The sequence below is a fragment of the Asterias rubens genome, chromosome 21 (genome assembly GCF_902459465.1).
Source record: "Asterias rubens chromosome 21, eAstRub1.3, whole genome shotgun sequence".
Classification (NCBI taxonomy): domain Eukaryota; kingdom Metazoa; phylum Echinodermata; class Asteroidea; order Forcipulatida; family Asteriidae; genus Asterias; species Asterias rubens.
In genome coordinates, this window is record NC_047082.1 from 8,628,734 (window position 1) to 8,653,308 (window position 24,575).

Here is a 24,575-nt window from a genome sequence, read left to right on the forward strand (position 1 = left end):
CGTATATGCAGCATGAATATTCACGTATTTTATGATTGCACCGAATAATTAACTGCCGAACATTTACCATGTCATTCATGACATGCACTTAGCTTGTAAAAAAAATGGCGAACGTGTTCCCCCGACCAAGGGCGTATAATTTACTGTAAGACGGTTTTGCACGGGGCGGACACAACTGCATATACAAATGTGTCCGGGCGGACACAATTGCATTATGCAGCAGCGTCCGGGCAGACACGATTGCATATGCAATAATGTCCTCCGGATAGTATTGCATAGAGGACGTAATTGCATGCCACTGATATTGAGCGACGGTCTTGTGCGGTATTCCATGTTTGGTTTTCAGCCCCAATTTGGTGTTTTGACAGTGGGCTCACTTTGGTTCGCATGTCAGCCGTTAATTCGTTCACACACAGCAGTAGCCTTTTGTCAAGGCCTTTGTGGTTTGGAGAGCCGCAATCCCAAGCGACTGCAACGGGAGAACACACACGCGAGAGGCAGACGCAGCCTTGACAAAAGGCTAACACAGCAGTTAAAAATCACCATCGTGTTCGTAAACAAAAGGGAACGGTTGGAATGTTTGGAAATTAATGATCAGTCATTTTGATTCAGTTTTAACTCGCTAGAGACAGATTTATTGACTTCAAAGTAAATAATGAGAATTATGTCAAGCATCAGATGAAATAACGATGGCTACGAAAGGTATGATTAACATTTTGTTGGTTTTGTTTAGGCTGATTTTTAATTTAAAGAAGAAGAATGCAGCTGGGGTCGCCCCGAAAACAGTACATCTGGTATGGGGCGAATTGTTTAGTAGTGACTCATTTACTCACGTAACAATAAATTAGAATTTAGAATAGGAAGAGGGTTGCGTTTTGTTTTCGGAAAATGTTCGCATATCTACAAACAGTTTTTCATTCATCATGATGTCAAGAAGACTCTTTTCATGTGTTTTATTTATAATAATAATAATTAATGAGTACGAATACGAGTAGGCCTAATTGATCATGTTGATTTATCTCACTCATTCCTCAACCAAATAAACATGATAAAATGAGACATTCATTTATATGTTCGGTAAAAATGAGTGAACCAAGAATCAGAAAGATGTGGCAGGATACAGAAATAAGATTACAAATCTTGATATTTTCCAGAATAATCAATTAAGCTACACCAATGTTTAAACAAAATACAGGAAAGGTAAAAAAGAAGATCCGGAAGTCGACGAAAACCGAAGAAGAAGATGATGACAGACCTTTTTGTAAGTGTCTCAAAGATGAAGTAGAAATGCTTTCCCATTTCATCTTCAATCAAATTATTTAAAATGACTGTCCCTATAATATGTGCAGCCAAAGTAAAAGTTTCTGTAGTTGTGATTATTAAGAAAGAACCATGGATCATACATTCAGCCCAAGTAGTAGTTTATAACCAGGATCGTTTTTTAAAACTGAGAACAGAGAAGTCTCCCCAATTCGAATAAAAGAGCAAGACAAGTTCTCAAAAGAGCATAGTCCACCTAGGAAGTTGTAGATATACACTACCAAAAACCAAATATACAATAACAAAATTATCCCAATGCAATGTTAACATATTGAATATTTAAAGGCAGTAGACACTATTGGTAATTGTCAAAGACTAGCCTTCACAGTTTGTGTATCTCAACATATGCATAGAACAACAAACCTGTGAAAATTTGAGCTCAATCGGTCATCGAACTTGCGAGATAATAATGAACGAAAAAATACCATTGTCACACGAAGTTGTGTGCGTTTAGATAGTTGATTTCGAGACATCAAATTCGTGGAAAATTACTTCTTTCTCGAAAACTATGGCACTTCAGAGGGAGCCATTTCTCACAATGTTTTATACCATCAACCTCTCCCCATTACTCGTCACCAAGAAAGGTTTTACCCTAATAATTATTTTGAGTAATTACCAATAGTGTCCACTGCCTTTAAAATATGTTTTTATTTACAGCTCCCCAGTCGGGCCACAACTCCACGGAAGATCCAAGCAAAGCCAGTTTAGACAAACTACTTCTCGCTGCGATGCAACAAACAACAGAGTGAGACATTTATTAAAACTTCCTAAAACAAAAACAATTTCCGTAGGTCCTAGTCATTTTACTTTGTGGTGGTGTAGCTACTTTCTTTAAAACTTATAGTTATCAATATCAGGCCTGTAATTATACAGGGGCAACAACGTCTATGACCTCTGTTGCCACTGATCTTGGCCTTGATGCCCCTCTAAAGTTTCCCGTAGACTTTAAACAAAAGTCCAATGGAAGTGCCCTTTGCAAAATGAAAATGGCCTCGCCCTCTTAAAATTTCAGACCTGCCCAATATTATCTTATGAGCCATAGAATTTATTAGAGTTTCAAAACTCTAAAATGTTAATTGACAATACTTCTTTATCTTGTTTGCCTTTTTGTTGCTTTTTTTTATCAAAACTGTTTGTTTTGATGACTGATGGTAAATTGATATAATTTTAAGTTCAAAACTGTTTTTTCATTTTAGGGAAAAGAACAAATCTGGGAAGAAAAAGAGCAAGAAAGCCCGAAGCCAAACAGCAGATGCTGTGGTAAGAAACTTTACTTATAGATGAGTTATGGCTCCTTTCCTTGCATCTCACCATTTTCTCCCTGCATCTAGCTCAACACTCCTTCAGTCCCCGCCCCACCCCCGAATCAAGAATATTTCTTCTAAAAAAGAAAAATGTTTTTATCAAAACATTGGTCTTGTCTAAACTCTAAATCTTTCATAGAAATTGTTGCAACCTTCTCATCGTTTTGTCTTGTCGTTGTCTCGCAGCTGGAATCTTTAAAACAAGGTGCTAATCTCCGTAAGGACACAGAGGACCAGTCCATCCTTAACAACACCTATGACGGCAGCGACAGCCCGAGATTCGACAAGAATATGACCAACGAGCGGCGGAGGAAGCTCCCTCCGAAAAAAGGGGTGGAGAACAGAGGGTTTATCGACGATGAGGGAAAAGACGTTGAGAGAGAAACTCCAAAGAGGACGAAGAAGAAGAAGAAATCTGAGACGACATCGATTATTGACAGGTGAGATGGTTGTCCTTGAAGTTGTTGGTCTTGAGATACTACACATTGCGATATTGTTATTCAATTGAAAAACATCCAGACCAACGAACTTGTCAGGTCATGATTTGACCTGTGGTGCAGTGTAAAATTCGAGCCCTGTCTGAAGATGTGGCCATTTCCTTTACTTTTCTTTTGACTCCTTTAAAGTTTTAAAATCATTCGATCAAATTGTGATTTCTGGACAGCATTTTCTATTTGATTTTTTAATGGTATTTGTTTTTCCCGTAATTTCTCAGCGGTCCGTTAACAATGCAAGAATTGGAAGACACCCCCAAGAAAGTCAGGAGGCGCAAGAAGTCGGTACCCAAGCAGGAGGACGACAAAGAGAATGAAGAAAATGTACAGAGTAGAACAGAAGATGAGATGGATGGCAGGGAACCAGGGAAGGAGACGGGAGAAGAGGATGTAGGAGGAGCAGGAAAGACATTGAAAGGGAAGAAGAAGAAAAAGAAGGGTAAGTTTTTATTCAGTTCAGGCCTTTGAATCTCCGCTTTTAAGCGGATATCTTTTTTATTGACTGCGCCAGTCTATTATTAGCCACAAATGTAAAATATGTAAGATTTCTTTCTTTGCCCCAGGTTTTTTCACTAAATGTATTTTCCAATTTTACGTTAGTTTTTAGAGCATTAATCAAAGTTTTCATGGAAACATCACACCGACATATATGGAATGAAAACCACAATCTACATCTAAGGCTCAATCCCGGGCCCATAGCCAACCTGAATGCCCAAGATGGTAACCCGTTTCTGCATTAGTGTCATCTACCTAAAAACTCTATCAGCAAAACTTGAGTTTTTAAAGAAATAACACATTTTCTGTTGTTGTGTAAGCATAATTAAGGGCATTAAAAATTAAACATTTATATCTTTAGCTTCCGATGACGACAATCTGGAAGGTGAAGAGGCCAATGAAGACGCCGAAGGGACCAAAAAGAAGAAAAAGAAGAAACGGAAGAAGCCGATTCAAGACGACGGTCGGGTGTTCGGAGTGACCGTTCACCGGAGTGACCGGCTCAAGACTGACCTCTACATCGCCCACCCTCTGGTCAGGGTTCACATTATTGACTCGGACACCGGCACTTACGTCAAGAAATCCAAATTGTAAGTGTGGATAAAAACTCAGTAGAGCATGAAGTAAAGACCCCTTGCATATGACGCCACAGGTTCAAAAGCGCCCTCACTGAGGCCAAAGAGCGCCCTCATTGAGGCCGAAGGAGGCAAATCATTGGATGATAGCTGTTCTTTGTGCGTAAAAACATTATTTATTGAATTGAATGATTCGTCTCATTCCCTGTTATTGGTGCTTGGGCTGGGCTGTTGGATGCGCACTAAAATATATATTTAAAGACAATTTTCAGCAAACTTTTTGTTTATTTGTGACATACAGGGACAGAGCCGTGACGTCTTACTATGAGAACCAGAATGCCAAAGTTGATTATATCTTGCCAGTACTAACTCAACCATTTGACTTCAAGAAAAGAAAGTAAGTAACATGAAGTAAATACTCAAGGACTTTTAGAGATACTTTCCCCACCATGTTTACTTTGACCAAATTGCTACGGCTACGGCTGGATTGTGGCATCATCATTTGTTGAAAGTATAGGACACCCTTAACAACACTCTTAGCAACAGCCGTAGACGTAGCGGGCAATTTGGATATGGCCCAGTCTCCCATCATTGTAGCCCTCTTGTGGCCGAATTACTAGAAAAATAATATTGTATCCACTGTGTTTATCAGTGTACGTTTATAGTTTGATATCATGTGGTCAATGCATCTACACAATCAAACAATTCACCGACTATAGCACACCGAAAAAACAACCAACGATAAAGCTTGGAACCATCTTGAAAAAAAGCCAGACCGTTTTTGTTTTGCTTAAATGTGTTGAGCGGCCATTTTGAACAGAAAAACAAGGCCATCCTCCTTCCTTTTTTCAAAAGGTCAAACCCTTTACATGTTTTTTGGCTTTACTTGTTTGTTTTCAGATCCATGATACCTTGCTGGAATGAGCAGGTTATCTTCAACGAGAGTTATCTCTACCTCATTCAGACCGAGGAAACTTATCCCAAAGTCATCGTCTTCTTTGAGGTACGTTCTGCACTCTCTTCATTATTTTTTTTACCTAATTATTTAGACAGTGTCCTGAGGAGAGATGCTGGGGCAGAGACCACAACAGAGTTGGTTGCCTGCATAAAGGACAGGAAAGATTGGAGGAGTCGCCCGGGGATCCGGCCAGCGAGTGACATGATGATGATGTCGCCTTATCAGTTGTATCAGTTGCTACTCCTAATTGCCCTGTGTGTTAACAGCACAAATTAAATAAGTAAATTACAGAGCAATCAGAAAATCAATCAATAGTTAAGTAACTATAACACATTGTAAATAGAGGCGAAGATGTAATATAAGAGCAAAGAATTCTTAGTTTAATCCATCTTTTTTATCTTGTCTTGTTTTTCAGCTCCTCGATTTCGTTAGTATGAATGTTGCTGCGACCAAAACCAAGGCTCTAAAAGGAGAAGGTGGATGGCACAGGATTGCTTGGGGTTTCCTGAAGGTACAGGAAGAATTCAGTTTATAGTTTGGTTTCGCGGTAAAGACATTTGTATTTATACTTGCTAGGTAGATTATGTTATATGGTCTACTGCCAAGAGTTGATTTTCATGGAATTCGTGCTCCATGAAATTAGGCCCAGATGTCTAAGAGGATTGTGATATAGACAATGTATTGTTTCTTCTTTAAGGTTGTTGGTGCCAATGGGACTCCGAACACAGACAAGAAAGTCCGCTTACAGTTGTTCCATCCGCCGTTCAGCTACAAGGCTAAGCCTGGACAGCTAGATGTAAGAACTAATTATCAAGTACTTCACTAGAGCACGGTTCATACTTCACGCAAATTGAAAAATTGGAATGAATTTTTTTGAGTCACAATTGAAAAACGTTGATTGTTTGTGTCACTCTGTATGCTTCTAATTCTCTTGCAAGTATAGTATGAACCAGACTTTAATAATAATAAAAACCTGTTTGAAAGTTATGTTGTGTGTGTGTAAAGCACTGCATTTCAAAAATAGAAATGCAACTTTACAGTTGATCAGCCGTTTTCAGTTTTTGGTGCCATTGGAATAAAGTCTTGCCGTGCCAACAGGGCCCGAAAAATTATCTACTTCTCTAGCACTGAGTATATCATTCTTAGAGGCTCCTTGGAATCTATAACTCTAGGGGTTATCAAAAGGTGGTCATGCCATCATAAGAAATGTACCTTTAAAGATCTGGATCTTAATTTCAGACTTATTTATCAGCAATGTCTCTCACCCCTATCTATCTTCCTTCAAGTACAGGGGTCGATTTCACAAAGAGTTAGGAGATATACAAAATGTATGGGTAGTCCTAAGTTAGGACGATTAACTCGTCCTAACTCGAGATAAGACAAGTCCTAACTCTTTGTGAAATCGACCCCAGATCCTCTTAAAGTTCGGTGACTCCCGAGTAATGTTGTACTATAGTAATGTCGTACTATGTGGTAACATTAAAAAGATATGCATTCAAAATTTCTAGTTCTAAGATAACAAACACTGGCACTAGATTATAATTGAGTTCTTTAAAAATCTAATTTCCTTAAGGTCTACCAGTGGTGGATGAACACAACACGGCACCCTTATCCGTCCACACTCTACATAACAGTCAAAGCAGTCAAGACACCAGACCAGGTTCAGCCAGCCGTCCGCTCGCTCTTTGCAACTCAGGAGGTAAAAACAAAGCTGGGATCGACGCAATTTTGTCCGCTGTTCACTCGGCTCCTTTTACCTTCATAGGAATTTTGCCCATTTTCAGTTGTGAAAGGAGTCTGTTAATCCTCTGAAATTGTAACACAGTGTAAGGGCCATTCAGAATGAGAAATTGTAAAAAGGTGTGTTTTATTTTTTTCTTCAAAATTGGTTATACCCACCCACCAACTCCAAATTTAATTTTTTAAACATTGAATGAGTTTATAATGAAATTTATGCACTGAATGCATGAAAGATTTAATTCATAATTTGTTTTCTTTGCAGGAGCAAGGTAAAATGACGTATAACGAGCTGAAACAGTCCATCAACTGGGGAAATAAACAAGGCATTGGGTAAGCTGTATAAATATAGATATGTTTTACAGTTAACTAACCTGTAGAAATTTCCTTTCAAATCAGGCCATATTTTTCATTCTCATTTTTAGTAAGAAGAAAGCACCTACAAACTGGTCACGACTTCAGGGTCAGATGTGTCGCATTCCAAACAAGCTAAGTCTGACTCTAGCTGGTGATAAGAAAGGCTGCTTAGTCATCAAGTTTTCTCCTACTGGAAGGTGAGAAGTTATCCGGCCGGGGATGAGATTTCTCCATTTTTATCTGCAAAACCCATTTCTTTTTCTTTTTTTTTCTTTTTTTCTTTTTTTCAGGGATGTGATTCCTTCGTTTTAAAACGGAATTCTGGCTTTTGGGGGGTTTTATTTTTGCCCTAGAAGTTCCATTTCTTCTTCAAGTTCTAAAAGAAATTTAGATAAAACCATATAATAACGCCCCAGATTGCAGAGTAGGGCTTTTAAAACTAAATAATTATAAATGTCAGTAATTGGGCTTCATGTTCGCAAGTTTTCGTGCTTGCATGCTTTTGCCCTTTGCACTCATACCAGTTCAGTTGTTGTTTTTTCCCCAACAGCCTATCACATCCCTGTTAACCCTCACTGGGCTGCCATGTGTGTGAGTGCAGGACATTGTTCATTTTTGGTTTCATTTCTTATAAATGCACTATTAATTTGTGTTTTTCTTTCCTAAATTTGATTCTAGATTTCTAGCATGTGGATGCAAGGACAGGGAGGGATACCCAATCATAGTTTATGAGGTGAGTACCGAATCTTACAAATTAGGGCGGCTCGTTTGTAGGGTGTCATGGCTGAGTGGTTTAGAGCATCCAATTCAAGTTAATATTGTGATAAAAGCAATCGCACAACATCGGTAAACAGTATTGTCCAAAGGCCCACACTTCATGTATCACAACTTATATGTAAAATAACAAACCTAAAACCCACCCTTGTTTCCCTGTGTTTAAAATAAATTTGTTATTCTCGGTATTGAGACTTGATAATTGTTTTAATGTTTTCTCAAAAAGTAAAGCATTTCATGGAATAATATTTCAAGGAAAGTCTTTCACCATTACGTTCTGTAAACCCTGTAAGTTATTTGTAATTTTTGTTCTGTTCAGAAAGTGTCCAATGGCTTTAAGTCATCAGAGTGCGGGTTTTAATGGCGAATAAAATGACAACTCTTTTTTTTTTTTTTTTTTTTTTTCTTTTTTTTTCACAGATTCCATCCGGAAGATTCAAATGCAAATTCCCCGGTCACTACAGCCTTATCTATGACCTCTGTTGGGGGGCCAACGATAACGTCGTCCTCTCCGCTTCTTCGGACGGCACCGCCCGAATCTGGAATCTTGACACCCCGGACAGTGCCGCGGAGAAGGTGTTCCCTCACCCGGCGTTTGTCTACACGGCTAAGTTCCACCCTCAGGCTGATCATCTGGTGGTTAGTGGAGGCTATGATCACGTGCTTAGAGTTTGGAACACAAAGAATGATGCCCAAACTGGAGAGGTAAACAAATTCAAAGAAATTAGAAAATCGGCATTGCCCTTTTTTTTATTTTTTAATCTTCAGACAATAAAAGCATCCTATCTAAAAGTCATGGAGAAAGTTCAAAATTGTGAAAAAATCTGTCATCCAACAGATGTTTCTTCCACAAGTCCTTTGTCATAACACCCCAAACAAACAAACACAAATTTACAAACAAGCACTTGATCAGATACAACAGAACATGCAGTCAGCAACAAACAAACAAATGAAAAACAGCAAACGAGCAAACACACCTACAAATAAGTTTTATAAAGCAAGCACAAAAGCAGGCAAACAAGAAGACATGCTAAACAGACATACAGAGAAAACAAATTAACCAAAAATTATCATCTTGTGTTGGGAAAAAATCAAATCATAATCATTTTTTGTTTCCTCCTGTGAAGCTACTCCAAGAACTTGATGGTCACAAAGGGTTCGTCAACTGTTTGTGCTTCTCCCGGGATGGCAAAGCTATGTACTCTGGCGATAGTACGGGAGTCATCATCAAATGGAATGCCTTGGTCATGGCGAAGGCTGCGAACTCAGGTAAGATAAGCCCTGTGAAAATGACCCTTGCCCAGTCATTTGCCTCTGCTTACTGGAACCCAAAAGGCACTTACAGAGAAGCATGGTTAGCAAGGAATGTTAGCTTGTGCTCATGATTGCTTCATCTTACTTCGCATTCATTGCTTACACACTTTTTTAACAGAGAATGGTGAACATAAGTGCAGAACTTTGCAGTGAGCAGAACCATGACATCAACCTTTTGAGCAGAAATGTTGCTAAGCAATTTTCTAGACTAAGCAAGAAATGACTGTGGTACCAGTCGAAGCAATGGTAACTCTATGGTTGGCAACCTATTTTTACTAAGCAAAAGTTGTTTGTCCTAATCAAGTTTTTGTGCTTACAGGCTTTATGAAATTGGTTGTAGTGTCAGTTCAGCGTTTGTATTCATTGAATTGGTCGTGGTTAGTACTCCAATCCTATCTGGTATTCATGAAGGTCATTATGACGTCAGCATTATTATTATCGTTATTGTTATTATTTTAATCTTGAACCTTTCCCTTCTCAGGTTCTCCAGACCAGTGGTCACTAGAGAAGTTGATCAAAGAGAAGGAGCTGGAAGGAGTGACCATCAACAGCCTCGCGGTCCATCCTAGTGGACGTCGTCTTCTCATCCACGGACGAGACAACAACCTCAGGATGATTGACCTCAGATTGTAAGTTATGACCCTAAGGTCATTGTGGGGTCAAGTCCAGGTCATGGCACTCATTTCCCTAAAACCCTTAAAGGCACTGGACACTATTGGTAATTACTCAAAATAATTGTCAGCATAAAAACTTACTTGGTAACGGGCATTGACTCCCTCTGAAGTAACATAGTTTTTGAGAAAGAGATAATTTGTCACTCAAATAATGAAAGAAAAACAGGTCCAGTGCCTTTGAAGTAATTACCTTTGGTAATTGTCAAAGACCAGTATTCTCTCTTGGTGTATCCCAACACATGCATACAATAAAAAATCGGTGAAAATTAAAAAAATCTGTGCAAGGGGATAATGAAAAACACCATTAATTTGCACAAATTTGTGCGCCTTAAGATGGCTAAAAAAGGCTTCAGGCCTGAAGTCTTTTATTTTAATCAAATATTTGAGTGAGAACTTACCACTTTTTCAAAAACTACAATACTTCGGGAGCCGTTTCTCACAATGTCAACAACATCATTACGTTTTTTTTTCTTCTACAACATCGATCCTTTGTAAGAAGTGTAGAAGAAAGGAAGCAAATTTTATTTGATGTTATTTTTCTCTTCTTTGTTCAGGTACACCATTATGCAGCGATATCTTGGCGCTTTGAATTTCCGTGAGCACGTCCGTAGTACGATGACTGAGTGCGGATCCTTCGTCATCTCAGGCAGTGAGGACGGCCAGGCATACGTCTGGAACACCGACACTGGTCAGTCTGGATTATTATTATCAGGGATGTGATTTCTCCGTTTTTTAACCGAAAATCCGTTTTTATTTTTTATTTCAAACCCCACCCCCAAAAAATAAATATTAATAATTTGTTTTTATTTTTGTTTTGTTTTTACATTTTTTACTAAGATCAAATTCATAATGAAAATGAAGATAGAATCATTTGGAACGCCCCAGTAGGGCTATCAAAACTGAAGATTCATATATATATATATATAAGCAGGATTTGCACTCGGAAGCGTTGGCACTCCCAAACTTTCATGCTTTGCACTTATAGGGACTAGACACCTTTGGTATTTGTCACTCGACCAGTATTCTCACTTGGTGTATCCCAACATATGCATAAAATAACAATTTCATGCTCCTTCGCTACGCTCATATGCATGAAAAATGGTTTCATTCTATTGGACTCCATAATAAGGACACAAGAGATGAAATTTCGTTTCAGAGTATTATTATTATTATTATTATATCATGGGAAGGGGCCGGCATTGGACCGATTCTGAAAATTTGGGCTCAATTGGACTTCAAAATTGCGGGAGAATAATGGAAAGAAAAACACCCTCGTTGCACAAGTTGTGTGCTTTCTAAGCTTGAATTCAGCTGAGGTCTCGAAATCAATTCAAATTTTTTAGTGATAAATTACTTCTTTCCCAAAAACCACGTTACTTCAGAGGGAGCTGTTTCTCACAATGGTTTATACTATCAACAGCTCTCCATTGCTTGTTACCAAGTAAGGTTTTATGCTAATAATTATTTTGAGTAATTACCAATAGTGGCCAGTACCTTTAAAGCCAAAGACGGCTTGATCAATCATAAAAAAAAATCAATTATATAGACTTCAGTTTATGATTTATGTTTGCTCAATCCGTTCTACAGGTGACCAAATAGCAGTATACTCCAGTCTTGGTTACAAGTTTCCAGTTACTGATGTTGACTACCATCCTTATGAGCACATGGTAGCATTCTGCTCCCGGGGGGAGGGACATCCCATACAGGTCTATGTTTATGATGTAAAAGGTAGGTCATAAAACCCCTCTGAAAATTCACCAGCTTTTTTTTCTGTACGATATCTATTTCTTCACATAGCACCATGTAATGGATTACAAAGTGCTGTGGCGCAACACCGGGAAGAACCCCTTCTTTTTGATAAGTGCACTCGGTTATTTTACGTGCATTACACAACACACAGGACTTGTGGCTTTACGTCCCATCAGAAGGATGCTGCAATAATGGTTAAGTTTTTGCTTAAAGGGTCTATGTAACTTTTGAAGGACACAAAACACAATGTCCACAGATTTACACTAAACTAACACAGTTTCAAGATAATGATAGTAGAAAGCTTCCCTGAAAATACTATGTGCTGAGGTGCTGTAGTTTGGGGGAAATGAGTAAAGCAACGTTGTGATAATAATTTTCGTCTCATGAGAAAATTATTTTAATCATTTACAAACGTATTTTCATGACATTGTTTTACTCATTTCTCAAAAACTACAGCACCTCAGTAAGTAAGATTTGAAGGGAAGCTTTCCACTATCATTACCTTCAAACCCTGCAAGTTTAATGTAAAAAAGTACCCAAAAATCCTTTAAAAATCACAAGTGGACCATTTTTTTTTTTTTTTTTTTCAAAATGGAAAAGAAACTGGAGAATTTGCCTGACTTGCCATTCAACTCTTTACTTACTCTGTCCTTCATAAACAATTTTGTGTCTACAATCTTTAATAAAAAATTCATGTTTATCACTGATCACTAGTTGCCCAGTTAGACGTCGGACTTAAGACGACGACAACTGTTGACGCTAAAGACAAACAAGAACTCCTCGCCGGCACTGCTAAATCGGAAAAGTCACTCTTGGGTCTTCTGGAGGCCAAGAGAGAACTGAAAGAGGAACTGGACACCAGCAAGACCCTAAGGATGGAGAGGGTCAAGGCGAAGCTAGCAACTGTCATGGTAGGACTTAGATTTGGGTAGACTGGTCCCCTGTCGTTAAGCCTGGGTGACTAGTGTCAAAGTAACGACTATTGTTTCCTTAAGCCCGGTTCATACTTCCTGCGAATGCAAATGCGAAGCGAATTTGACGTGAATTTGACGTCACGACCCTCCATTTGCAGCGATATTCGCAAGTGAGTTGAGCACGGTTCAACTCAGTGTGAATTTCGTTGCGATTTTGTGACGCCAACATTCGTATCGCATTCGCATTCGCAGGAAGTATGAACCGGGCTTAAGTCGAGTCAAGACTACCGTGTTGCACAGCTACTCGCTTAATCGTGCTGCCAGGACTTCCTGCTCGGTGAACCAATTGTGTCGCTCAAGACTATTCATGACAACATAGTTTACTTACGAAACACAATCAGTGACACAATCCTTTCAGCACAAATTTTACTATATTGCACCTGCGGCAAACAACACGCCACAATACATCTTTGGAATTTAAAATTAGTCTTACTAGTGTCGAAGTCGCAGCTGTTTGAGGCGCGACGAGTCGAGTAGTAAATTTCACTGGTCGTCCATGCTTACCTGTCTTTATCTGCGAGAATAAAGCCAGGCACTGATTTTGCAGACCCAGTGATTTCATTGGATAAACCTGCAGTGATAGTGTGTTTTGTTTGGTCTGAGCTGATTTTATTTAGCTGCACTTTCAAGGTCCGCATGCAGCATGAGTAATGTATACGTACATGTACATGCATGTAATGTTGTTTTATATGTACGAGGTTTATATGTACGAGGTTTTTACTGTGAACTGAATTTGAATTGAATGTAACGTCAAAGGTGCATTTGGACAGGGATTGACTCTGGAGTAATTCACGAGCCTCAAAGTGTGACGTCGGATGTTCAGGTTATTTTGCAAACTAAATTCTTTTGTAGACATCTTTTTCAGATCATGTTCTTGTGTAATCGGTTGATGTCATAATTTGATCAGACAATAATTAATATTCATATATGTTTCTTTTGTTTCACAGTTTGCATTCATGTTGCCATGTAGTTTTTATACATGTATGTTACTAGGTGATATAAACTATGTCTCAATTTTTTTATGTTTTTTGGGGGGGAGTTTTGTCCCCCGCCGCCCCACAAAACGACCTCTATCACGGTGGTAGCAATCTTTATTCTGTCCTTCAATGTCACCAACTTATGGCTGGAAAGGTTAAACATGGTCAGATCCCTTTTTGGTATAATGGAAATCACCAGTCATTACTGCTATAGCAAGCAGGGAGCTTGATCAATGTGGCAGCAGTGTGGTTGAAGTTCAATGGTGGATGGGTTTTTTTTCTCTTTTTGTTATGACACTTATGGTTTTTTTTAAGCATATAATGTGTAACCTATACTGGGTAAATTCACCCAGTTAGTTTCCCCTGTGTTTTATAATTAAATAAAAAAGTTGCAACCCCTGAAGGTGATCCTCTGGCTGCCACTTCCCATTAAACTTTGGTGTGATTCCTGGTTACACTGCAGTTAACAGTTGTATGGCTTCTGACTGACACCCCGAACAAAGATATTGACAAAATGGGGAGGCCCCCAACATAGGGCTAGATAGCACTGGGTGCGTTCGTTAAGCTTCCCTGGGTCGACCCTGGTCTGCCCCGGTACGTTCGAATAGCTTTGACGTCATTCCAGGGGCTAACCAGGGTCAGCCCCTAGTGCCCTGCTTGTGGAGTGGGTGACTGGGGAGTGACCCGAGGTGCATGACGTCACCACGAGAGGGCGAGTGTGATCGTTCGATTAGCTCTTGTCAGGGGCTTACCCGAGTGAGCAATGCAGGGTTGACCCATGAAAGCTAATCGAATGCACCCTCAGTTGGTACAGTGCCAGTACATTGACCCGGAGGTTATTGGTTCAAATCCCTCTCTAGAAATGTTGTCTTCATTCAACCCCAAATTAGAAAAAAAAATGATTTTGAGTTACAGGTCGTCAGGTTCAGAGGTACATGGTGTTTATCATTGCATGATTTTTTTTTCTGTCTTGCATTGTTTCAAATCCCTCTGCTATTTTATTGTTATGTTGCATGGCTTCTTGTTGCTGGCCCATCGTGATGTTCTTTGCTCTGCCGATTAATTTGATATTGCACTTGGATTCCCCGCACGACCACAGGCTCTGAAACAGCTGGCTAAGGTAACCTGGTCTCCATAATGTATTCCTATATAAGCAACTATTGGATGCGTGTAAGTGCAATGTCGCAGAATTATAAAAGGGATGTAATTTCTCCATTTGTATTCAAAAATCCAGGTTTTTTTTTTTGTTTTTTGTTTTTTTTTTACTAATAGTTAAGATCAACTTCAGAGCTACTCTGCAATATGGGGTGTTCTATATGGTTTTTTCTACATTTTCTTACCAAATTGATCCTAGTCATACTGTAACTGAGATCCATTTGGTAAGAAAATGTAGATAAAACTATATAGAACACCCCATATTGCAGAGTAGGGTTGTCAAAACCAAAGATAAATGTATGTAAGCAGGCTTCACACTCGGAAGCTTTGGGCTCGCAAGCTTTCACGCTTTGCGCTCATAGTTCAGTGGGTTTATTCAACGGCCAATCACATCCCTGTTTTAATCACCCGATGAAATCTGGTCTGTTCCTTTTAACCTTGCGTGTGATATTGAAAAGCCAGATTTCGCCATTTGATTGTATTCTGCGACAATGCGCAAACAAAATGCATTCAATGTTTGTTTTTTAAAACACACATAAATCCTTGTCATTCGAGAAAACAAATTGATTGAAATTTAATTTGTCTTGTTTTGCCATCACTCAATTAAACATGACATTATGAAGATCTTGTTAAAAAGTTCTGGATTTGTTTGATTTTATTAACGCATAGATGGAAATAATAATCATTAAAATTCATACTATTTTCTAGGAATAAGTATTACATTCTCTTTGTACAATGATCTTTAAACTCTTGAGTATACATTAAAGAATTAACTTTCCTTTTTTGTAACAGGACAAACAAGATAGGCAGGGTACCCCCTATCAACAACAGCAGGAAACCATGCTTGGTAGCTCCTTTGCATTCACACCAGGGGGAACCACTCCTATGCACCAGCCAACAATAAGCACCTGGGGATCGACATTTGATACAACCCAGTACAAAAAACAGGTGAGTTAGGTTTGTTGTTGTAAATAATAATAAACAGCATTTTAAAAACACAGATTCCTCAATAAGCTTTACAATAGAAGCAAAATGCAAAAGATTTATTACAAAAAGATTAAAGATATTGACAAAAAAGGGAGACTGCTAGATAGCACTTTAACCTGGAGGTTGCAAGTTTCAGTCCTGCTCAAGTAAATTTGCCCTTGTAAACAATATTAGAAAGACTTGCAATGCGCACGTTTCCAACCTGTTGGGTGTTCAAGGCGCAGTATAAAAAAAAAATATAACTTAGTCCTTGAAAACCTGTGACATAATTTTGAGAAGAGATTTGAATTTTGTGGTACAAAGACAAGATATAAGATTAAGTGGTAGAGAGTTCCAGATGCGTGCTTGTTCAAGGCATGATTGTTCATTAATTACTACTGACATGAATATTGTTCATAACAGTATGTTACGATTGTACTCTGACTGGAAACAAAGCAAGAAATCTGCATGAGATACAAATGTAGACTGCTTGTAATGTGATGGCATTGTCGCACGAGGCAACTTTTCCAGACAACTTGTACGTAACCAACTTCAGTGCATGCTAAAGGACCACTAAAAGCCCGGTTCATACTTCCTGCGAATACATTACAACTTATGACGTCACAGGACTGTTTTTGCAGCAGGAGTTGAGCACAAAGTCAACTGACGTGAATTATTCATTGCGAATTTGTGTCATCAAAATTCGTATTGCATTCGCAGGGAGTATGAACCAGGCTTTTAGGCAGCACACGGGTACAGTCTTACAATCCCCAAGAAAATGTTTAACAATCCAAATGTGACTGCCTTTTTTTCTTGGCGATTGCCTGTAACTGGTTGCCTGTAACTGGTTGCCTGTAACTGGTTGCCTGGAACATGGCCCTTACATGTATGTTTTAAGAGGGGATTGCACATTTTTTAGAAGTACAAATCTCTGGCACTAATTGGATTTTGCTTGCTGGTATGTATATGTGTGTGTGTACAATTTGTAGCTGAACGTTTCGTTTCCGAACCAGCCCCAGGGCCCACAGATGCCCACACCGACCCCTGCCCAACTTGAATCCCCCGGCGTGGTATGTATTCAATGCCGAGCCAGAGAGCAGGCATCAAACCTTCGTTGTGTGACTAACCTTCGCAGTGACAACTTGTTACACCTAACCATCACACCCCTTCATCCATAAACCACCTAAGATTGTAGCTGAATTGGCGGTTACAACTAAACTTCTTTTTTTTTTCTTTTCTTTTTTCTTTTTTTACTACTCATCAAGTAAACAAGAAGCTAGTACCTAGTGAACTACTTTTTATCAACTTTTGACATAAAGAAAGTCAGCACATCTCAAAACTTGCGCTACTGTTACTTTTCGTAACTCTTGAACTTATGTGGAAATTATACCACAAAATGTAACTCATTCAATATGACCATTGTACATAGTGTCTTGTCTGCCAGAAAGATACTGAGTGGTACAAGAGTCACTGTTTTTGTAGTAAGTTATTTGGTCTATACAAACAATGTTTGTAAGTATAGTGCAATCTCCAAACTTAAAAAAAACACATTATTACTTGAGATGAGGGACCATCGACCCATGGTAACAAATACGGCTGGTCCCGAGAAGACCCGGCGATCAAGCTCTAGCCCTAGCCGTAGCCGCCAATTCAGCCACAGCCCAACTTGTTGAGTTCTAGATTTTGTTTGATTTCAGTGGCCACGGTGCTGTATACCCAGTCAACTTTTGAAACATCGGTTCACTTCATTAACCCCACTTCTTTTGTTATTTATTTATAATCAAAGTGGGTGAAATTTACCAACCACCTTTATTGTGTTTCTGGTAAGCTTTGTTTTTTTATGATGCAGCATTTATGTGGCATGTTGTACCCCCCTCCCCCATATCTTCTATTGTGTCTTCATGGTGCTCTACGAACCCTGGGAACTCTATAGAGGAAAAGAGTACTTTGCGGTACACTAAAGCCTGGTTCATACTTCCTGCAAATGCGATGCGACTTTGACGTCACAACTCCGTTTTTTTTGCAATATTCGCAAGAGGGTTGAGCACAACTCAACCCCTGCGAATTATTTCTTGCGAATTTGTGACGTCATTATTTGTATCTCATTTGCAGGAAGTATGAACCAAGCTTAACATTGTGGGGAGACCACCCTCTGGTAGGATGCAGCGCCTAACAATTCCACCTGCAATGCACAAATTTATTAAACTAAACTGTATACCAAGAATATGATTAAGAAAGAGTCACAGTATTAACGAATAACATTGGTGTTGTGTCTAATACATCTGTATTTGTAACTAACTTTCATTTACTAAAGACATTTTTTTTTTAAATACTCTTTGCATACATCATGAAGTGTAATTAATTTTATGTTTTCTACTACTTTATTATGAATTTTCTTCAACCACCATTTTCTGATTTTGTTTTTGGTTCACATGATAAAGAAAGTTTCATTATTGTGGTAAATAAATAGTTCTTAAATCTCATCTTTAGTAAGCAAATTAACATAAGTCTCTAATTAGGACTGCTCCAGACTGGGCCGAATTTTATAAAGCTGCTTAATGCTCAAGTACGAAAAGCAGCTAAGCACACCAAAATTATGGTTACTAAAGTCACCAGCTATTGTTGCTATTTCATAGGGCTGATTAAGTTTAAAATGTTGCTAAGCACAACAAATTTGTGCTTACCAGAGTAAGGTTACCATTGAACCACCAGGTCACTTGTACAATTTGTGAGTGCTATTCTGCTCATTTCCGCTAAGCAGGTGTTATCCTGCTCATTTCTGCTGAGCAGAAAGTTGTTTAAAAATTTTTGTTTTAAGGTCTTTGAGAAAGACTCTGCTAGTAATAAAAAATAATAATATTAAAGACTTGTAATGCGCCCATATCCACCCTGATGGGTGTTCATTGCGCGGTAAACCAAAAACAAACGAAAGAAAATAGACACAACTAAATTAGTCTTTGAAATGTCAGGCCATTAATTATTTCTTTGCATAGATGACAAACATTATTTTGATTTTGTTTTAGATTTCCTTCTTGGCTAACCGATCGGCAAAGGGTGTACGAAGCCTCGGTATGTCCATGAATGGGACAGGTTGGACTCCACCTGGGGCTTACTTCCCCAGAGCGTCTACTCCAAGTATTGCACTGCAAGCAGTAAGTTCACAAATTCACCCTTTCAGGCATGACATTCTTCTGATTTCCAATCCCCTCACATGTCAGAAAATTAGCAAGATTATTGCTCAATATCCCAAACGGGCTAGCTTGGTTGGTTAGTGGCTAGACATTAGCTATAGCAATGAGCAAGTTCGAGTGCACACATTTAGTCGACCCATGTTCTGAGCAGCAATGTACGTGCGCAGTGACGAACTCACTTGAAAGACTCGTTTGGAAATCTAGTCAACCATGGTATTCAACACTTCCATTGCCTTCTGCCTTTTCGCTAAAGAGTCACTGGTTCCCCTCTGTACTTTACACATGTTAGCATGGAACAGGCTATCGGGACCACTCAAGAAACCAAATGTTCGACCACAGTAGTCAGCAATGGTCGACCAGCCTGAGTTGGAGTAAAAATAGTCAACCTTTATTTAACCACCGAGCGCACTCGAACCTGCTAATTGTACAGCTGACCATTTTGAGCAATTTGATCTGTATTACACTGGCATTAAGTAGTACTTCTGGAATTGTTCATAGCTCATTGTTTTTTGGGAAATGATTTAAAAAGTTGATTTGTCATGAAACTTCCCCCATCCAACAGAGTAAGGGTGGCACGGCCAACTTCACGTTCAACCCGCCGGCATCGCAGAAGAAGTCTACCGACCACCGGCGTGTGGTGGCGCTCTACGATTACACCTCGCAACGATCTGACGAGCTGAACCTCTGCCAGGGCGACTGGATCGTGGTTCTCCACGAAGACAATGAAAATTGGTGGATGGGGCAGCTGGAAAACGGACAGCAGGGTTACTTTCCGGCCAACTACGTCACTGAAGAACGTAAGAGTGTAGGAGCAGAGATGTGATTCTTCCATTTTCATTTTTCTTTTAACCCCCCCCCCCCAAAAAAAAAAAAATTAAATAAATAAATAAATAAATAAATAAATAAGAAAAAAATACACTTATAAATAAAAATAATATAATAAAGTAAAGTAACATAAAAAAATAAAAAAATAATAGATAAATAAAATAACAAAATTCTGCTTATGTAATGGGGAAGACATAACAGCCGTTTTTGCTGCTCTGAGCATACGTACAGATGCTCAGTATTGCGCACCTAGTGCTGAGCACTACTGGCGAGCACTTCTTGCAAGAACTGCCAGGACAGTCCAACAGTATCCCATTGAGGTCAAATTTATAAAATAGGTAGAACGCCCCCAGATTGCAGAGTAGGGTTTTTAAAACAAGCTTTCATGCTCGCAGGCTTTCACACTTTGCGCTCACAGTTCAGGATTTTTTTTTTAGCAGCCTGTCACATCCCTGAGTTGGGAAGCGAAAGGAATAATATTTAGGCTAAGTTTGATTTGAAAATGTGTTAATCACAAAACTGAATTTGACCTTAGGGGCCTTTGAAAGGGAAAGTTGACCTTTGGTTTTGGGAAGTTACTTGAAAGGGCAAAATTTAGATTATTCTTTTGAAATCTTGATCTACATGTAGATCTTCAAGAGGACAACCCGGAGGAGAGAGGGAGTTACACTGAGATGAGGGAGGAGGGAGTGGATGAGATGGATGGTGACACCACACCACGAAGGAAGACCAAGACAAAGAAAGGAAAGAAGGTGAGTCGGATAAAGACATTGTCTTCCTGTCAGTGTTTTTGCAGTATTTTTAATAAACCATTAATAATAATAACAATAATTAAAGTAATAATAATATAAAATGTATCCGCATCAATTTGACCCACACTGGTGATTCCTGTGATTAATTGGTTGTCGTGGTTACTTACTCCCTAGATGACGGCGGTAGTGAGTAGAAGTGGTCAACTGAAGATCTTGTCGGCGCCGGAGGACAGTGATTTGGATCTCACCCCAGCAACAAGGTCAGTAAGAAAGCAGAAGCTGCTAGAGGAAGTTTAAAGCAATGCAATGGCCGTGGGTTCAAATCCCATCCCAGGGGAAATCCCACTTCCAGAAACTCGGGAAAGTCCTGAGTAAACGGTGCTTTTAAGATACACATTGGCGTATGGGTAAATGCAATAATATTATATTCTTCATCCCCGATGCAAAAACCAACATCTTTTACAACAATTGTTTATTCATGTTACTTTTGATTTAGCCAAAGAAAAAAGAAGAGAAAACCGTTGGCGCGGGAGCTCGCTCTCGACATGAGCGAAAACACCGACGAAGCGGACACGCCTCGTCGTCGACGGTCGAGAACACGGTCAAACAGCACGCAACGAAAATTACCATCTACTGTTGATGGGTCGGACGTAGGGATCCCACCGAAGCCACGGAAGAAACGATCAAAGAGCGCCGAGGGTTTGCTCTCAAATGATGAGACTGTGGTGGGTTCGAGGTCGGCTCCACGCCTTGCCAAGACGTCCTCGAGGGAAAGACTGTTAGACCAAGAGGAGGGGGTAGAAGGAAGATCACCGAGGGATAAGAAAGGGGGAAAGAGGAAACAGAAGACAAATCATACTGAGAGAACTGTCTAGACTTCTGTCCAATTAAACGCCTTGAGTTTTGCAAATTTGTGATGGAGTTCAACATCTCGAAAATCAATGGAAAGACTCTCAGACCCAAGAGGAGGGGTTGGAGGGGAGAGGTTTCCGAAGGATAACAACGGGGGAAAGAGGAATCATACTGAGAAAATAGTTTAGACTTCTGTCCAATTAAACGTCTTCAAGAAAAGAAGTTTTTTTTTAATTTATCAAGGGCAGTGGACAATCTTGGAAGTTGATGGAAAGACTCCGACCAAGAGGACAGGAGGATTGAAGGCAGATCAATGAAAGAAAGGAATAAAAGGGGAAAGAGAGAAAATATGAAGTCTTAATTTCTGTTATAATATTTGCTTAGCAGAAATTTGTTAAGCAGTATTTTCTGCTTAGCAGCTCTATGAATTTTTTTCCCCGTAAAAATCATAAGATTAAAGCGGTTTAATTAATAGCTTGCATGATGGTATTCTGCAACATCAAACATTTTATTTAAAAAACAAAATTCTGATTTTATTTTGTATTTATTGTGTTAATTTTGAGTTAATTGCGAAGTGTATTCTGGAAATTTATTCATTTTGCTTTTTAGAATGGACCATTATCTGAAATAATTTGGTCTGAAAATTTGGAAGGTCTCAAAATGGTTTAGGGTTTAGTCGATTTTTGTAAAGAATTTTCCCTCAGCCGTCAGAATACGTTGAACTATTACCAAGGCCACCACCAAAAGCTTGTGATTAACGCAGTGTAAATATTGTAAATATTTGTAAAAGATCATGTACTTTTTATTTATTGTTTTCATCATTTACTATATTTTATTTTAACAAAGTTTGATTCACCGAAGGGTTACGTATGTAGAAACGGTGAGAGTGCTCGGTTTGAGGCATATCTTTGTTTTTATACGGACATTTTGGATGTCTTGCCTTTTCTTACATTTGCCCAGCGTTGCAGAAAAATAGTTTGTGTCTCACTTGTGTAAACGACTGGTTTTGCTTTTCTGGACAAAGTTTAAATTCTCAGACCGATTTATACTCCATGTAAATGGATTATACATCCACACAACCATTCCATCGAACCCACATAGATAAAAAGCCCTACCTCCTGTAAAACTTTATGGTAAAGTTATTTGTTATCAATGATAAACTTGCTAAGCAAGAAATGAGTAGGGTACCAGCCGATAATATGGTAACTATATGGTATTCTGGCTGGTAACCTATTTTTGCTTAGCAATTTTTATTTTTTTATTTTTTTTTGCCCTGCAAGTGAGGATAGTTAGCCTTCCAAATGATGTCATAAGGTCAAAGGTAGACCTCTTATTGGCCGAGTGATAGCTATGCGCGGCGCGTACACCGGCACAATTCCTTTTTTTCTTTGGCAATAGTTCTGATTCCATGGTACATTCTACTTAGTACTTCGACACAGCAACTAAATAAACAAACACAATTTTTCGTGCTATATTTTTTGTTAATTAGAAACGTTTTATTATATACACCATGAACAATTTTATACACATTTTTTAAAACTTTGTTAAAGGCATTAATTATTGCAGTGTGCTACTATATAAAGTCAAAGTTAAGATGTTGCAAAAGGTTGTTTTTTTTTGTACACAAATCTGGCCTTAAATAAATGCTTAATAAATAAAATAACCAATTAAATATGCCTCTAAAGTAAAAAATCACTTGATAAGTTCTGCATACGATAAACACATTGGCATGTCTGGGGAAAAATGTTGCTTTTTTAAGAGGAAGTTTTTGAATTTTAAAAAGTATCAATTTATTATCAAAGGCACTTAATTAGCTGCTTTCAAAGCTGAATTGTCACGGAACTCGAGAAAGTACTGAGTGTATTTTACATATCGGTGCAAGGGTAACATGGGTAAAAACCAAATTGTATAAAGTTAAATTATTTACTTTCCTTACGTTTAAAAGTGATTCTAACAAGGGTTGCTTTATCAAAGGGAGTATACCGGAATGGTAACGATAAAAATCATCATTGTTTAATTTGAGTCTGAAGTCTCACTGACTATGTAAGAAATGATAATCTTTTACTACTGTGCAATTAGTTGTGTGCTTTTTTGTCTCTCTAGAAAATTCTACATTGTACTTTTGCGTAGTCTTGCGAAGTTTGGCTGAACTTCATGGCTTTGCTTACCATGAGCAAATAACTGACGCTTATATCAAGCTTATTTCACAAGTTAACAGGGAACTTTTGCTTGTGTGCGTGCATACTCCAAGTTACTAGGCATTCTTTTCTTACACAGTTAGTGTAAAAATTTGGTGTGGTGAAAGTAAGCGCAGAATTCAACGGTAAGCAGAGCCACGAAATTAGGCACTATACAGAGCCTAATTCCATAGCGCTGGCCACAACTGAAAGATGCACAAATTTACGGCACAAAGAATAGACTGTAAATCTAGCATGTGTTCCAACATTGAGTCCCATTAGAGTTTGTTTCCTTCACACCTCAAAGCAACAAATGTGGGACCCAAATGGTCCCAAAATGTTTGAATTCCTGGCGAGACATGAACAGTCTACTTTGACATTTACAAAGCCATAAAAATAAGCTGAGTAAAGACAAGGTACCGATACACTTCTTTTGTGTGTACGTGTATTTTATTCATCTGTTTTGTATTATTACCTACCGTTAAATGGGACATTTGTTTCCACTGCCTACAGACTGTTGTCATGTTTTCATTTATCTGTGACTAATAAACTTTTCTGGTATTAAATTTCAATATACCAACTCTTCATTTTAGTAGAATCTGACAAAAACTATTGTTTTTTATTTAAACCCAATGTAATGGGTCACATTATTGTTAAATTTCATCGTTAGATTTAGTTATGAACTAATAAGTTTTTTAAAAAAGATGCACATTTTGTACAAATGTGCTGATTGATAGTGTAATTTCAAACGATTCAATGCGACAGTTTGACAATCAAAATAGATCCGAAGTGACAAAAGAGCAGAGAAAACTCTGCCTCATCTTTTAGATGTGACCTGTATGAAACAAAGTCTTTAGTTAAAAACACAAATATAAACCCTGTAAACAAAGGGAGATTTTGATTCCACAACTTGGACGAATTCTGTCCTAGTACTCGATAAAGCATTTTTTGTCTA

General features: G+C 38.6%; 1 protein-coding gene across 3 annotated transcripts; it reads left to right on the forward strand.

Moving 5' to 3' along the window:
- Nucleotides 1-555: 555 nt before the first annotated feature.
- Nucleotides 556-24,184, forward strand: LOC117304417 (jouberin-like). 3 transcript variants are annotated; one of them, XM_033788855.1, is made up of 29 exons: nucleotides 556-702; nucleotides 1,196-1,261; nucleotides 1,978-2,065; nucleotides 2,517-2,580; nucleotides 2,811-3,064; nucleotides 3,340-3,557; nucleotides 3,975-4,203; nucleotides 4,490-4,585; nucleotides 5,089-5,191; nucleotides 5,562-5,657; nucleotides 5,844-5,942; nucleotides 6,720-6,845; nucleotides 7,149-7,216; nucleotides 7,309-7,437; nucleotides 7,919-7,973; nucleotides 8,435-8,719; nucleotides 9,142-9,283; nucleotides 9,810-9,957; nucleotides 10,557-10,690; nucleotides 11,590-11,730; nucleotides 12,466-12,662; nucleotides 14,802-14,822; nucleotides 15,650-15,805; nucleotides 16,837-16,893; nucleotides 18,847-18,975; nucleotides 19,577-19,811; nucleotides 20,470-20,591; nucleotides 20,766-20,851; nucleotides 21,088-24,184. In XM_033788855.1, the coding sequence occupies exons 1-29, from the start codon at nucleotides 690-692 to the stop codon at nucleotides 21,464-21,466; spliced, it is 3,936 nt and encodes a 1,311-aa protein (XP_033644746.1). In that variant the 5' UTR covers nucleotides 556-689; the 3' UTR covers nucleotides 21,467-24,184. The 3 variants fall into 3 exon arrangements, with proteins under 3 accessions (XP_033644746.1, XP_033644748.1, XP_033644747.1); XM_033788857.1 differs by lacking the exon at nucleotides 16,837-16,893; XM_033788856.1 differs by lacking the exon at nucleotides 14,802-14,822.
- The last annotated feature ends 391 nt before the right edge of the window (nucleotides 24,185-24,575 follow it).

Bases quoted from the DNA above. Each gene is read 5' to 3' on its own strand.
- LOC117304417 (XM_033788855.1), top strand. The intron at 4,204-4,489 runs GTAAGTGTGGAT...TGTGACATACAG, and splicing joins TACGTCAAGAAATCCAAATT to GGACAGAGCCGTGACGTCTT. The intron at 6,846-7,148 runs GTAAAAACAAAG...TTTTCTTTGCAG, and splicing joins CGCTCTTTGCAACTCAGGAG to GAGCAAGGTAAAATGACGTA.